The sequence below is a fragment of the Neopsephotus bourkii genome, unplaced genomic scaffold (genome assembly GCF_033783945.1).
Source record: "Neopsephotus bourkii isolate Nb327-2 ecotype Australia unplaced genomic scaffold, CSIRO-AGI_Nbou_v1 NB_1767, whole genome shotgun sequence".
NCBI classification, from domain to species: domain Eukaryota; kingdom Metazoa; phylum Chordata; class Aves; order Psittaciformes; family Psittacidae; genus Neopsephotus; species Neopsephotus bourkii.
Genome location: NW_026902241.1, coordinates 9,445,396 through 9,461,492, shown reverse-complemented (window position 1 = coordinate 9,461,492; position 16,097 = coordinate 9,445,396). Strand labels below are relative to the sequence as shown.

The following is a 16,097-nucleotide window of genomic DNA, read 5'->3' as shown; positions in this document are numbered from 1 at the left end:
CCACACAATATCCACAACTCCCACTGCAATGATCAGGCGTAATGGTAAAGTGGCACCCTGAATTCCCACAGGAGACGACATCTCTTTCCACTGGATGTAGGTGCCCATTTCTCCTGGGCTCACTCATCAGTGAGGTGGGTGGTGTGTAACCTTCCTTGGTGAGGGAATGTATTGGTGCCCAATTGAGAACTCTGACAGTGTGGCTGTCTTAATTTAATTCTTCTGTGGCTCAAAGGGTTGTGTGTTTGCAGTGGTACATCACAAGATCTGCACAACCTAAGCTCTACAGAAAACCTTAGTGCCTCAAAGCCAAGTCCATTGCCCTTTGTCCCAATCTATGGGATGGTTAGACCCAAACTCTAAGGGGTAATACTGCTGTGCAAAGCCTCTAGTGCTTGCTTTGTCATTAATCTCTAGCTCAACTGCAGTAAGAGAAAAGGGAAGAGCCTGGAAATGGGTTTGCATGTTTGTTTATAAGCATGTGCATATGGGCTGTGATCTTTAAGACTTAGAAATCTAAGAGTTGGTTTAGTTCTCAAATGAAGGCAAATTAGCTAAGACACTGGCAGAGCTGGTTACCTACAGAGAGTTCACCTCTAGCTGAAAGTGTCAAGGAAACTTGATAAACACTTCAGTTTCCATAAAAATAGAAGGGGAAGCTAGCTTTGCTACAGGCACATCCTTGTAATGTCTGAGGATGTCTGGTGGAGTGGGATGTTCCCTGTGACCTGGACAGAACCTTCTCTGCAACCTGATTTAGCTCTGGAGCCCCCTTCTCTGCTGTGACAGCAGATTTCAAGCCCAGATGCCTCAGGTAGTTGGTCCCCAACCAAGCTGTGCCTCCCTTGATAGGTGGCACTGTCCCCTGCTTTGGGGAGAGGTTGAGAGCAGTGACAGAAGTTGTGCTGGGGAGGCAGGGCTGGTAGAGCCTCCTTCATGCACGAGTCCTAGCCTGCCTGCCTTGCTGTGCAGAAATAAGCCTTTCTCCCAGGCAAGAAGCCTTCATCCCTTGCTGTTCCTTGTTATATGTTGCCTGGCAGAAAGAAGGTAGCTAACAAAGGGCTGGAAAAGGTGGGTCTCATTTGTGCCACTTCTGGGGCCATTAAAAGTCTTACCACAGACTATTGCTCATCTGGCAAACACTGCAAAGGCCAAGGCAAATCCTGGCTCACCTGCACTGAGCCACAACCCCAAGGAGGTATGTGAGTGATTTATTACATCATTACAAAGAGCAAAATCTGGCAGGCATGGGGACGCTTCTCTCCCTGCCCCTGGGCTTCCATGGGGAGATACTGAATGATCTCCTCTTCCAACACAAACTCTTCCTCCAACATGTGCTTCAGATCGTTTGGCCAAGAGCTGCCCCAAGGCTTGTTCTGGTGAGGAGAGGTGGTGCTGCCCTGGAGTGATCAGCCTGACTTTGAACTGTGGTGTTAGTGCATCTCTTTCTGCTGACATCCACAGCTGATGGAATCAGTGTTGTCCTCCACCGAGCCCAGCCTTTCTCGTGGGAGGCCAAAATCATCTGGCAAGGCATGCTGGGGAGGGCAGAGGTGTTACCAAGCAGAGTAAATAGGGGGCTTACTATAAACCAGGTGGTGATGGGGTCTGGTTGTTTTGAGCCTAGGCAGGTTGTTCCTGGCAGGATGTTCTCAGGTATCCGGTGGGATCCAGTTTTATATGCCCCCACTGGTGAGGGATTTTAGGAAGTGAATTCAGCCAATGCCCCTCTTGTTTGTTACTGCTGCTTGTGGTTTGAGATGGGGCTAGGCTGCCTTGTAGCCTTCTATGGAGAGGGCGTGTGGGCAAGCATGGAAACTGGGCACTTGCAAGGCAAAGAGCAAATGGCCCAGTGTGGGTTTTTCTACTGCTTAGCAAAGCCACATGCCTGCTAGCTACTCCTAAGAGATAAAAAAATACCTTGAGATAGTGTTATCCACCCCTTTGAGGATGGAAATGCTAAACAAGGTAATGTGTAGTTTCTGGTCTTAAAAGGACCACCTAGCATTTCTGCAGTGTTTAGAGATGTTGCTGTTGATTGTGTTGGCATGCAGAGCAATATTTTTTATCTGCCTACAAGCATTTATGGATGCCAGGGGTTAGAAAGGCTAATTCCAGTAATTAAAATGAAAAGAGCTGACACGACCTCTGTAGTCCTGGTCTGTTACGATTTTGCCATCTAGGATCTGTTTGGAGACATTGGTACCATCTACTTTAAATGCTTATCTTCCAGGGAGGTAGAGGTGAATGTGGATTAACATCTTGAGGGCCTGTATGAATCTCCTCCATCTGCAGTCTCTGCTTTGCTGTCTCCTGTGGGGATTGCTGAAGAGTTGCTGACCTGTTTGTTTTCCTTGCGGTTTAGATAATTGCAAAGAGGGGGAGCGACTACATCTTGAAACATGCCCCAGAGATGCACCGAGAACAGCAAGGGCTGAGCCCTAAGGAAGCAGTGCTGAAGTTCATTAAGGAGTCCTGCCTGCTGGAAGATGTGCCTGTCCACTTCTACAGGCTGCAGAAGGTTAAACAAATTCCTTCTTACTTTGACCTTCCCTCCCATTGCTGATTGGGTGCACAACTGAACTTGCAAAACAGGCCTAGAACTTTCAGCCCTACAAGGCCTGTCCCCACAAACAAATCTGTTGTCTATACACAGGTATAGCTGCAATCTAGTTTTGTTCCTTGGCCAAGAAACTGGCAGCAGAATGGCAAAACTTGATTTTTGTCCCTGCCTGTCAATAGACTTGCACCAGGGAATCACAGAGAAGCCTTTTTTTGTTGTTGTACAGTCAGTTGAAATGGTGACAAAAGGTTGGCCAGCTTTCACACAAATGCCATGTAATAACTGAGGTGATGCTGAGTCATCCTGACTATCTTATTCCCTTACGCCTCCAACCCTGTTAGAGTGGTTGGTGTTTTTTCAGCTGTATGTCAATTTTTGAATTCCTGTGTTGTTTGTCCCTGAGTTTTAGACTCCTTACCTAAGCAGGCTTAAACAGAATGTGCTTCATTTTCACATGCTGAGAGAGTTTAGATCTAGAATTAGTTTTCTGTTCACCTTAAAGTGAGTGAAACCTGCTCATGCAATTAGGAATGCCTTGGATCTCTTTTTCCAAATGGAGATACTCCACTTTGTCAGACTCATAATTAAGTATCTTGGTTGGTTGTGCTCAGTGGGAATTGTGTCTGGGAGGTAACCACGTCCTTTGACCAGATCTAGCAGTTCTGGTTACTGGAGGATTTTTCTGGAGGAAATAAGTTCCAGTTTGTTCTACAGTCCAGGTCTACAGTCCAGGCTCAGTTTCAGTTCCTTGCAAACTGCAGATGCTCCCCCTACCTTTCCTCTGTCCTCACTGTTTTGATTCCAATACTGCTAATGATGCAGTCATAAGATTTTTGGTTATACTTGAATGCCATAAGAAATCCACCTGGCAGGACAGGATATAATTTGTATCTGAAAGCACCGGGGCTGTGAAATGGTTGTTCTTAGTATCCAAATTCCTGTCCAACTTGAACTTATATTTTATTAATTGCTGACTCCTTCATGTGTTGTTTGATCTACAATGTGCTCTTCTTCCTGCTGTGTGACACAGTCATCTCATCTTGTGAGGAGATTTCCTCCTCCTAGGTGACACCTGGGTCACATGCAGGGGTGCCAGGTGAGTGTGTTGGTGTGCTGGCTGCCCTGAGATTTCAATAGCGGTTACTTTTGTCTTAACACCCTCCTCATGCCTGCTACTGAGGTTGGGAACTCTGAAGGAAAACACAGCACTGAGCACCATGTCTCCCCTCCAGACCAATACTGATTTATAAAGCTCTTAGGAGGCAGAAAGCATTTCCTAATGACTTCAGACTGGAGACGTAGATGGTACTGGGGCAAAGGGGGAGGTAATGGGATGATACAAGCATGAGGCTTGTATCTTACATGCCAAATGAGGAGAGAAAATTTTGATAGCAAGTTTGAGTTCTGTGAGCCCGTGAATCTTTACCCCAAGATTTTCTTCCTCCTCCTAGCAAGAAAAGTATGTGTTCCCCTCCCTTAGTCTGCCATGCCAGGAAGGACTGAAAGAACTGGTTTATGATATTTTTTTAGTCTTCAAGCAGAGGAATCTCATTAGAGACAGTATGTCATACCAAGATACAGTATGAGGAAAAACAAAGCAGTATTCCAGCCGAGCTGCAAGCATTTAAGTTCACCTGCTCCAAACACTGAGGTCAAAAGGTTATAAAGTTTCTGTAACTCTGGGCATTGGTTAGGCCTCTTCCTGCCAAGGGACACCTAAGGTCCAGCAAGTCCCTGGGTTTGAGCAGCAGTGCTGTGGCAAGGAGAAGGGGACATGTGTCCCTTCTGTTTCGGGCTCCCTGTCACCTGCAGAGTGAGTGGTGCATGTTCATGGTTACAGCAAAAATTGCACACAGCAGTGTGAGAGGTTAAAAGGTACCTCTGAGAGCAGCCGTGCAGTCATGCTCTCAGATGAGTCCATGCTCTCAGATCACTAAAGCTGGATTGCCTGGCCAGGGTGTTCGTTTGCTGGTGAAATGCTTGAGTTGCCCAGCAAGAGGGGATTTTAGGTGTAGATATTTCAGGGGTCAATAAGGCAAGGTGCCTTTTACAAACACAATAAAAACCGAATGAGCTGATGGCATCTGCCTGATGGAGGAGTCCTGCTACCTCTCCTGCAGTAGGTGCTAGAACGAGAGTGTGGTCTTTGTAGATTAACCTTTTACTCTGAGCTCTTCTATTCTTTCAGGATAAGAAGGAGGATCGCCCGACAGTTATCCTGGGCCTGACCCTCAGAGGAATGCACATCTATCAGGTAACAGACTGCTGTGAAAGCCTTCTGGTGTAGCATTAACTCTGCCCAGCTCCCCGTCCTCCCCCCAACCACGGCTCCTCTGCCTCCCCTGCGAGCACCAGGCTCCACATATCTCACATTCTTGGTTGTTTGCAAATTCTTTGCACATCGCTGACTCCACCCTGTACCTGCCAGTCCCTGTGTCACTCTGAGCTTGATGTGTTGCAGGAGGTGAACCACGTCCGACAGCTCCTCTACGACTTTCCCTGGTCACACATTGGGAAGCTGGCGTTTCTGGTGAGTATGACGGAGCAGAGGCCATCTGGCAATGGGCTGTCAACCTGGGACCTGGCAAATCCCGCTCTGCCATGTCAAGTCCTGTTACTTATGCACACAAGACTGCAGCTATCTCTGGTAGCTTTGTGGCTGGAAACATGCTCATTTCACAGGCATCTCTCCTCTTTATGCAGGGGAAAAAATTTGAGATCCAGCCAGATGGTTTGCCCTCTGCACGGAAACTGGTTTACTACACGGGTTGCCCCTTCAGGTCACGGCACTTGCTGCAGCTCCTCAGCAACAGCCACCGCCTCTTTCTCAATATCCAGCCGGTGCTGAAGCAAATCCAAAAACTGGAGGAGGCTGAAGGTATGTGATGGAAGAGTAGGTGACTTTGGTAAGGGGAAGAGTTAGGCTCTGCTGTTGCTTCATGCTGGCTGCTCTCTAATTAATGGTGTTTCTGCCTTATCAGGAAGTCAGTGAGAGAAATAGAGGTGTTAGGTATGTTTCAAGTCCATTACTGGGAAGTGTTTATGGTTCTCACATTGCTAGACTCTGGTCAGAAAGTGTCAGTGCAGTAGAGGAGTAATGTCTTACTTTAAGTAAGGAGATCTTTGCTCTTTATGCTCCCAATTTGTGCATATTTGACACACGTTTCTAAGTGGAAGTAATTTTGAATATAAAGCTTTCCACTGGGATTAGATCTTACTGCGTTCAAGCAGCAGTACAAGTTGTGTGTTAATGTTTTAGTGCCCTTTACTAAAGACTGTGCACAATTTAGTCTATAGTGTCTGACAGTTAAGAGCTAGGAGTTGCAGGTGCTAGAGCCCAAGAGCGGATCAGGACTCCCAGAATTTGTCTCTTCTGATGGGGTCCCCTCTGTAGCAACAGTGATGTGAACTGACAGTCCCTAGTATCGTTTCAGACAAACTTCAGTCATTTCATTACCTCCCAGCTCGCCCTGTTCCATTTTCCAGCTCTGCAAGCTGGATCTCCTACAACTTCTCAGCCTGCCTCTACCTGGTGACTGTTTTTAACACATTGCATAGGTTTTCTTTAGAGGATTGTGTCCTTTCCCTCTAGCCTTCTCCTGAATGCCTTTTTTGCCCTACTTCTTTCCTAACTGCTGTTCCCTGCATTCTCCATTCATGCTGTCTCTGTCTTCACTGGGGTTTGTAAGACTTATGTTGTTATGCTCAAGGTCAGTAGAAGTCAGTGAGCAGTAGTAGGTAACTTGTTTCTTGTTGGAAACTTATTTCTGGTTACTCCCCATCTCAGCCAGCTCTAAGGAGTGTAAGTGGTGATCACTGGCTGGGTTGGAATCAGTCTATAGGGCAAGGCAGTGCTTGGTCTCGTCTAGCTTGGTTATTTGTCTTTCTCTTCAGTGGGGTTATAGAAGTGGCCTTGAGATGTGTGGGTGCAACCAGTGGCATGTGCCAGTTGCTGGTAGAAAGGCTCACTAATCAAGTGTGTGTGCAAAAGGCCCTTGGTTGGTTTGTGTCTACTAGTGTCTCATGGATTTCTTGACCACCCTCAGCACACCTCTCTGTGTGTAACTGATACAAGCCATTGGAAAATAATTAATAAATCATTAATAAATGCCAGCCACAGGGATCCTGTTCTTGGCTATCTCCACACGTTATTGACTGTTTCAAGAAGGTATCATTGCACTCTGTTCTTAGACTGAGCACTTGGGTTAGCTGAGTAATCCCCCTGCTCCCGCCTCTACCTGCCTGTTCTAATTCAGGAGATGCTGGATTTACTGCAAGCATGACTCACTAATTCTTTTACAACTAGCTGAGCATCCTAGTATCTGCTGAGGAAGCAAAATACAAAGCTGTCCCTGTACCTGTTCAGTAGCTGCAGCAGCTGTTTCTTAATGGTTGGTTTGTCCCAGTCCATGTTGTTTTTGCTACTCTTCCATCAGTCCTGCTTAAAATTCCCACTGGCTTCTCTCACCTTTCTTCCTCAGAGAAGAAGCGCTACCGGGAGTCCTATATCAGTGACACACTGGACATGGACCTAGACCCGTGCGATAAGAATTCGCGTGGCAGCGGGAGCAGTGGGGGCAGCCGGAGGGACAACCGCCTCTCGCGCCAATCCACGGGGAGTCACGGCAGCTCCCACACATCAGGCATCGAGGCTGACTCCAGGCACCGGGTGTCAGTGGAAATGTCGGTGGATGAGCCCTTCAGCATCGACCGAGTGCACAGGAAAGAGAAATCCTGCAGCTCAACCATCAGCTACGGCAGCTCAGGCATTGACAGTGGCAGCAAAGGGCGGGCTGAAGATGAATCTCAGGATGATGGTAAAGGCTTTGGAGATGCAGATCAACTTCTAAACCTGCTCTTTTCTACTCCTGCAGGAAAACAGGGAGTAAGAGAATGTGAAGCAGCTTGGAGCAGAAGTGTAATGCTAACCCTTCTCCTGCTGCTCTCTTCCTCCTAGAGCTTGAGCTGGCAGTAGATGAGCCAGAGGAGGTGCCTGTAGATGAGCCTTTAGAGGGAGACCAGTTAGAGGAGGCCACTGTGGGAGAATCTGTTGAATCTCTTCCTCTAGATGCTGCTAGCTGCCAAGGTGAGATGGCTTTCTGCTACTGCTTAATGCTTTTCTTTAGTCTTTAGCACCAGACTGAGGGGATGTAAGAAAGCTGTATCTTCTTCCAAACTACTGCCATTACTACTTATTGCCCTACTGAAACATTTGAAGTCAGCTCATCTAGAAGTTAAAAGCGAGCACCCTGTATTGTACTATGCTGCTCTCCTCTGTCCTCCTCAAGGTCTCCCTTCTCCAAATTTGCCAAGTTTATACTCTGTTAATGATGAACAGATAACCTTTTGTCATGAAAGAATTTGCTGTAAAATCTTGTATACCACAAAACAGACAAGGTGTTCAACCGCAGATTAACAGGCTAGTCACAGGGATGAACAGGTGAAGGTCTGTGGCTTATAATACAGGGAATGACAGAGAATGGAGTCACACAGAAGCTGTCTGGCTATAAGACACACAGCCTTTATAGCAAAGCAAGATGGGTGAATATGGGACACATTGATGAGATGCTGTATTCTTGAGGTTTTTAAACATTAATCCCTGGGGGCAAAGAGGAGTACTTGTGAGCAAACCTTCCAGAGCGCTGAGGGTGCTCACTGATGTATATTTATACCTATAAGCCAGCACTGCTTGAATGTGGCCTGTGAGAACAACTTCCCTTTTCTGCAGCCCACAAAACCTCAAATCTGCAATGCTTCTCACTTCTTCCTTCTCCTTTGTAGCTATAAATCAGGAATCGTTGTCTGTGGTGCAAGTCACGCTAATAAAAATGAGAGGCCAAAGTGTGGAATCCCTTCACCAGGTAAGGGGGGTGCTCGGCAGGAGGGTCTGTGTGTGGGCATTGAACCAAGGTCTACTCCAATCGAGACAGCTGTAAATCAGGTGACCTTAGCTGGTCTGGATTTGACTGATTTTTAAATGGTGTAGCCAAAACCAGCTGTTGGCCAGCTACTGCTCACTAGGAGTAGGATGAGAGCAGCCTTTGCGTCCAGAATAGTATAGAGAGGTTTGGAGCCATTGGTGGGAAAATCTTGCAATTCAACTCTGTCTGCCTTCCAGAAATGGGAAATGGAAAATAACCCACTTCCAAATTTTCAGTGCAAGATAGAGCCAAGTCATAGCCACACATCCATACAGTTTGGATGTGCATTGCAAACTTGATAATCTTCCTGTTCCTGAAGCCAAAAGGAGCTCGCATTAGAGCAAAACCAGATGCTCAAGCTCCTAATTACTATCATTTGTGTGATTATACTATGCGTGTGCTTAAGTCTTTGTTGTCAACATTTTCTTTTCATCAACCCCTTGAGAAAAGACAACTATATATGGTAAAATATGTTATATCATAGTTGTGCTTGGAAAAGGTCTATTAAAATGCCTTTCTAAGGCCAAACAATATTTCTTTTCAAAGTATAGCTGTACCCACTGGGGTAGATAAAAACAAAACCAAAGCCAAGCCTCTACCATTTCTTTCCTTTCTGAATCCAAATTAGCCTTATCTGCTAAAAGAATGGTTTAGGTTTTCAACTTCTTTTTCCAAAGCTGGACAAATCCTAATGAACTCATTCCTGTATGACTGGAGTGACTCACAGAATGCAAGGCAGGGAGCGGGCATTTTGCTTTAAAGTAATGCTTTTGATGTTAATGCTTTTACGAGCACATGCTTTGTACTGTTAATTGATCAGGAGGCATCTGTTTTGTAAGAATGTTTCTGATCAACATAGGACTGTCTAAGGAATTGCAAAGACCTGGCTGCTACTTTTGTACTTCAAAAATCTCACAAACTTCCTTACAAGGCCATGCTGCAGAACTGGATTTCCTTGGCATTGACTAGACTATACAGCATGTGCCTGTTTCTGGGAGCGCAGCTGAGCCAGCACAGGATTTCCTCAGGGTAGTTTTTAATTCCCATCCCGTGGAGGTGAGAGAAGTGATACTGGGAGGAAGTTTTCTGTATTCCCAACAGGAGTATCTTGGTTAAAAATTACACTCCTGAAATCAGCCCTAATGTTAGCATTTAAAAGCTGATAATTAAGAGACAGAGTAAGAAAAAAGCCAGGTGGGGAAGTTGGAAATGTCTGGAACGGTCAGTAATTTCTCCACAGAGGCTGAGTCACTACAGCTTGTGTAGTAAGACGCTGCCTCTGGGAATTACTGTTGGTATGTCACTCCTGTTTTCTTCATTGCTAAGCAAAGTTATGTAGATGAAACTGTATGTCACACTTAGTTAATTTTGGACACCGTAATACCATTAGGTGTTACACCATTTTGGACACTTACCAGTTAGCATGGTTACCTTCTTGAAACTTTGAGCCTATTAGATTTTCACTAACTCAGTGTGTTCAACTGCTGCTGGAGTAATTTTTTGTCATGTGCACTTCCTCTATTCGAGGATGACTGCATGGATCTGCCAAGAAGTACCAGGTCAGTCAGGTGTCAATACCTGTCAAGTATTTGGTACATTGTACTGGACACTGAGAACACTGCAGACAGATCAGGATCTGGCTAAATGTGGCAGGGCAGCTTAATGCACTTGTAATTTCTCAATGGTTCACAGCTTCTTCATTAAGCCAACATCCTTCAGGCTGGTGGGGCTCTTTTGAAGGAGTAGAAGAACAATCTGGGGAAACTCGTAGCATGCATAGCCAGCAACCTTAGGCTGTGTCTGAGCTCACCGGTCTTATTCCTGTGTGTGTGACTGAACTGACAGGTCAGATCACTCAAAAACAGGAGCTGCACAGACCAGCACAGCCAGAGTTTGGATGACATCCGCCTTTACAAGCATCGGCACCCACCACTAAGTGCCACGCTGTCTTCAGACACGTCCCACAGCTACACATTTGGCTGCAGCCTGGAGGATAAGTTGTCTATCTATGGCTGCGTTTATTCCACAGCAGACTGCAAAACCAAGTCTGCTCTTTATGGGAAGCGATCCATGAACTGCCTCTCCTTGGATCTTCTTGGAGAAGACCAGCTCCCAGAGGAATTTGTGGTGTAATGAGATTGGAGCTCTTCCAAACCAGGAAACGGCTTGTCATGGAAATATATACCTCATTAACACATGTGATGTCACTCTGGTTCTTGCAGGAGATTGTGAGCAGCTTTGTTATTCAGCTCCATAATCAGTAAGTGGCATCACTTCTGCAGACCTGACTAAAGGGCAAATCAACTGGAGTGTAGCACTTAATGTTTGCATTTGAAGTGTCTGTCTGAGCAGAAAATATAAGTGGCCTGCACCATTAGCAGTCACAAAACCAACATAAAAACCAAAAAACCCTGGACCAAAACTGGCACTGAGTTAGTAAAGCAAACACTGTGTCTTAAATGGATTTATCAGAAAGAAATTTAAAGTCTGTGTCAGTTTATCTTCCTGCCTTTCTTTTGTGGTTCACTTAAGTTAACCAAACTATCTGTACACTAGCATTGTCTAGTTTGTGCTGCTACACCACTGCCAACAGCTGTCAGGCCAGGATATTCTCTGAGCACATTTGAAGGGCCATGTATTTGCTGTTGTAATGAACACAAGTTGCCTGTTTGCTTTACTGGGAGCAAGACCTGCACTGCCAGAAGTTCTTCTTTCTTTTTTTTCCTCTTTCTTTTGTTTCAGTGTAAGCATCCAGCCAAATCCATTGTGTGTTCTTTTTTTCCTTTTTTCTTTAATGCAACAAAGTGAACTGTCTCTCAGCTGTTTACTACTACTGCTGTGATGCAGATTGGTAAATAAATGCTTATATCTTTGGGGAGATGTGGCAGGGAATACAACAAGTGACTTGTCTTCTGTGCTCTCAGAAGCAGCCAAGTTAATTGACTGGCTCTTGAGGACAGGAGTGTGACTGGAGAATTTGCCCAGGCATGATCACCCCTTAACACTGAATCATACTTTAATGTTGTTCCTTTATTTGTTTTTAATAAATCTGTTCCTTAGAAATCTTTCCCTCTGCTTAGGAGGCAAGTACGGACCAGAGAAAAGTCACTTTGGAAGGACAGACAGAGTGACTGTGTCCTACTTAGTCATGGATAGGTCATGCAAATGAGCATGTGGTGCTGCAGGGCTGGCAGTGGTGGAAGCATAGGGTGTTTGTGTGTCAAACAAAGGGTTCTTGTTTGGTGATTTTTGAGTGGTGGAGCTGGCTGTGCTGGCTCTCGCCAGGAAAATAATGGTAATTATGCCATTTGATGGAAGCATTTGGTGTGGAAAGCGTTCTGCTACCTTGTTACATCCAAATAAGCCTATGTTCATTTGATTTCCTTCCCTGCCTTCCCCCAGTACCTCCTCCCCATATAAATTCCCAGCATTGGGAAGCTTGTACTTACAGGCACGTGCAATCTGTGCCCAGGTTTTGACAACCTTGCAGGTGGAAGCTAATAATTTTTTTTGCAAACTCTAGAAACAGACTGATACTGGTTCTGGTTGAGGAAGTGTGTGTTGTGCAGTGTCCATCACTCAAAAGCTGAAGATAGCCAGATTCATGAAAGGAAGGAAGCCAGACCACAGTGAGGAGGGTTGGAGCTGCTGCTTTGACAGCGGGCTTGCAGGCCTAATTGTGTTCCCATAACTTATTAAAATAGCAGATCTGTGAATTTTTTCATCTTGCTGTGTCTATCCAAGTGAGTTGAGGTATAGAGACAGTGTGCAGGTGCATCTGCATTTACTGAAGTGGCATCTGTGGTTGTACATCACTTGAGATGAATCTGGCACCAAACCCATGCTGTGTGTTTGAGGAATGAATGATGAGCACAAGCTCACCATAGTCATGATTTATTTGACTGTGACCTCTTTGATCACACTACTCTTCCTTTTTGTAATGAATAATTAGGAGCTGTGTATTCACCATAACTTCTTTTATTCTAAGCAAAGCCAAAATGCCTTTACAGAGTACCTGAGGTGTATTTACTTCATCCAAAAAAAACTCTCCTAAATGGATCTAAATGGACAAACACTCTAGTCCAGCATCCTGCTGCTGGTTGCTCCCTGTTAGCTGGGCCCTGTTTGGCCATCGGCCATGGGAGACAGGCACAATGGGGATCCAGGAGGCCTGGGGCTGTGCTGCAGGGAGCAGCCTTGGTTTTGCAGCATCACAGAGCTAGAGCTATGGTTTTTACAGCAGTGATGCCTGTCTGTCCAAGGGAAAGGTGGGGGGTCTGGAGCGCCAGTCTGCTAAACTTGCTCTCCAACCATGCAGACGTACAGTTACTTGTGGTTGTGGCAATGGCTGTTAGCAGGAAAGAAGCTCAAAATTTAGTGGGTATAGCTGTTTGGAAAAATGTCATAAAACATGCTTGTGCACCATATGCTCCCATCTGTGCACACTTGTCTCAAAAGACAATCACGTTCATACCTGCTTCAGCCTAACCACCTTACTGAAGTGGTGATTGCCACAATATCAGATTGGTAGTTTCTTGTTGCAGTTACTAAGCACTCAATGGATTTGGTGAAATCCACCTGTAATCCTGCTGTTACTGGTTGTAAAGCATACCAGTGCCCAAAACCAGTGTAATTGGCTCTTGCATGAGCATCCACTGCCTTGTATGTACATAACGGTTTCTTGTATTTATTCATGGCTGATGGGGAAGGCAAACTCTCCAGGTCTGACTGTCTTCTCTCGGTGGTTTATGCAGCTTCCTCCAGAACTGCAAGTTACATATGCTTATGAAGGGGAGACTGGACACTTTTGTGTATAGACTGATAATGAATGAATATCGTACAAGCACTGTGAATATCTATTATGCAAGTTTTTGTATTCATATAAAAAAAAAAACAACAAACAACAAAACCACCCTGTTCCTGCTAGTAATAGGTCTATTTTTTGTTTAGCTTTAGAAGGTCTCTTGCTATTTTCATTTTGGATTAGTTTGGTAGAGGGTAAAGTGTAAGCATTTATTAGCTGATGTTAGAAACTAGCTGCCAATATTTGTACATATTTGTAAAATACTCATGGTATAATCACTCTATTTTAATGGTAAAAGTTTCTCCTTTCCATGAAAGGAATTTCTTGTTAAAATAAAATATAAATAATTATATGTATACCTGCAATAAAGTATGGATAGAAAAAGGTAATAGTCTATCTTCATTATTATTTTTCTCTTTAAGCGGTGCATGTTGGTGACATCTTCCTTGTGTGATAGGTATGTTGTAGAAATGAAATTGCTGCCAGGCTGTAACTCCTATGATCTTGGCTTGTGATGGCAACCCCAGAGGCACTGTAGTCAATGGAACAAGTCTTTTTCTTCCCTGCCACTCTTGGAGGCTGCTTTGCATCATGCTGCTGTCGGGCACTGAGGACCCAGTGGGAGCAGTGATGGGAGGTGAATCTGACTGAAGAGACAAGTTGAGCTGGTTGTGGTGGCTGGGCAAGAAAACTGAGTGTGTGCGCTCCTGGGGTTGTAGAGAGATATACCAGCATCCTCCCAGCGGCTGCATCTGAGGACAGGCACACAAGCCCAGGTGGTGCAAAGCGCTGCTGAGGAGCACTGCTGCAAGTCACTTAACCTGCTGGCCTGGATAAAGGAAAGTCTGGCTTTTCTTAATGCATGGACCTATGAAGGAGTGCCACAGTATAACTATCCCTGTACCAAAGAAACTTGACTGCGGTTCCCTTGTGAATGTGGAGGGGAGTTTGGGGGATGCTGGAAGGAGGTGGCTAGGTTACACATGAAGCTTTCTATGGAGGTAAAATTAAATAAGAGGCAAATACAAAGTCACCTATACCTGAAGGGCTTTGTTACTTTTCTTTTGTTTCCCTGCTTGGCAAGTAATAGCACCTTGTCTGTTAGAGTGCACTGCTGCTGACCATAATATATAGGATGATTTTGTCTCTGAAGATGGAACATCTCATGGTACCACTGACTCCTGTGTGGGTTCAATGAAGTGATGCAGCGTGGGAAGGGGCGAATGGTACTGCACGAAGTCTGTGGTGAGATGCACTGCCAGAGCTATATTCAGGTAAGGCCTGGAGCTGATGTATGAACACCCAGGAATTCTGCTTGAAGTGAGCGCAGTTCCTCGGGTCTGAGACACCGAAGGCTCTCTGCCACGGTGTTTTAAGAGCCTGAGCACTTTCGAGCAACAACTGGTCACAAAGTCTCAGAGCATACCCCTTCCACAGGCTGGTGCTGCCTGTGCTGGTGCTTCCGGAGAAGCTGGGTGCAGCGGGCACCGGTCGAGCGGCCTGTCCGACTGCCTCTCCTGCGGGCCCTCCTGCCCGCCCCGCTTACCCCCTGCACTGACAACGGGCCCCGGGCTGGGGCTGGAGGGCCGGCGCGGAGCTCCTGGCACCCGCCCTGTGGCGGCAGTGCCGGGCCAGGACGCGAGGCGGCGCCCGAGGAGCACGGCGGCCTCTGTCCGGCTGGTGCGGGCTGGCCCGAGCGGCCTCAGGCAGAGCTGGCGGCGGGCCCGGCAGTGTCGGTGCCACGTCCCCGGGGACAGAGCGGACACCCCGAGCTTCTGCCGACACATGGCAGGAGACCAGGGTGCCCGCAGGACACGGGCGCACGGCCGGCTGTGGAACGGGGGGAGCCGGAGGGCCCACTCAGGACAAAGCGCTGTGTTTGAGCGAGCAGACCCCAAGACGTGCTGTGCCCATCAGGAGCTTGCCGAATCATGTGCAAAACGTGGTCCCAGGTCGTGGGGCAGCATCCCTTGGGCCCAGGGGAGCATGTCCGGTTCTTGCAGGGAGGGTTGTACATCCCAACTACACTGGGGCAAAGCTCTTGCTTCGCAGTCTCTGGGAATCTTGGCATGGGTGCTGGTTTGCGAAACGGTGACACTGGTTCACAAACTCCCTCCAGTAAGTCAGTGTATGGGAGACAAGCCCAATGAGGAACAATGGCCATAAACTGAACTGCCAGAAGTTTCACCTCAACGTGAGGAAGAGGGGTACACTGAGGGTGGCAGAGCACTGGAACAGGCTGCCCGGGGGTTGTGGAGTCTCCCTCTCTGGAGACATTCAGAACTCATCTGGACATGTTCCTGTGTGACCTGCTGTAGGTGGCCCTGCCTTGGCAGGGGGTTTGGACAAGATGATCTCCAAGGGTCCCTTCCAACCCAAACCATTCTGTGATTCTGTGCAATGTAACTGCTGGGATGGGATGATGGAGAAATGAATGGGAAGGACTTCTTCCCCCACGGATTATTTCACTTCTTGCATCCGAACAACATTTTATAAAGTAAACCCACCTCAGAATAATTCCAACCCCTCCTTTGCTGGCATTTTGCATCCCTGCACCTTGTTTCTGGGGGGCACACTCCAGCCCATGGCCGTGCTGCTTTTTCACACTGCTGGTCAGCCAGGTACCAGCTGCATCTGTCCTTCTGAAGCCTGACTTTGGCTTTGCATGGAGGAGATTGTAGCTGTTAGTGTAAGATCCAGATAGCAACCTGTGCACTGGAAGTCTGTTGCTCTACCACAGAGATGTAATAAGTAAAAATCATATTCATCCTTTCTGGTAGAGTGCAGGAGGAGCTGAATATGGGCTATT

The 16,097-nt window shown here is 46.5% G+C and overlaps 1 protein-coding gene across 4 annotated transcripts in view; it reads left to right on the top strand.

Moving 5' to 3' along the window:
• Positions 1 to 11,117, top strand: part of FRMD1 (FERM domain containing 1) — a 39,956-nt gene extending 28,839 nt beyond the window's left edge. For 3 of the 4 annotated variants that reach the window (XM_061378805.1, XM_061378806.1, XM_061378804.1), the window contains 8 exons: positions 2,366 to 2,521; positions 4,752 to 4,817; positions 5,025 to 5,093; positions 5,267 to 5,441; positions 7,045 to 7,380; positions 7,521 to 7,649; positions 8,345 to 8,424; positions 10,330 to 11,117. In XM_061378805.1, the coding sequence (XP_061234789.1) occupies positions 2,366 to 2,521; positions 4,752 to 4,817; positions 5,025 to 5,093; positions 5,267 to 5,441; positions 7,045 to 7,380; positions 7,521 to 7,649; positions 8,345 to 8,424; positions 10,330 to 10,617 (1,299 nt within the window). In that variant the 3' untranslated portion in view covers positions 10,618 to 11,117. The remainder of the gene's footprint in view (positions 1 to 2,365; positions 2,522 to 4,751; positions 4,818 to 5,024; positions 5,094 to 5,266; positions 5,442 to 7,044; positions 7,381 to 7,520; positions 7,650 to 8,344; positions 8,425 to 10,329) is intronic. The other variant, XM_061378807.1, reaches the window with a different exon arrangement.
• The last annotated feature ends 4,980 nt before the right edge of the window (positions 11,118 to 16,097 follow it).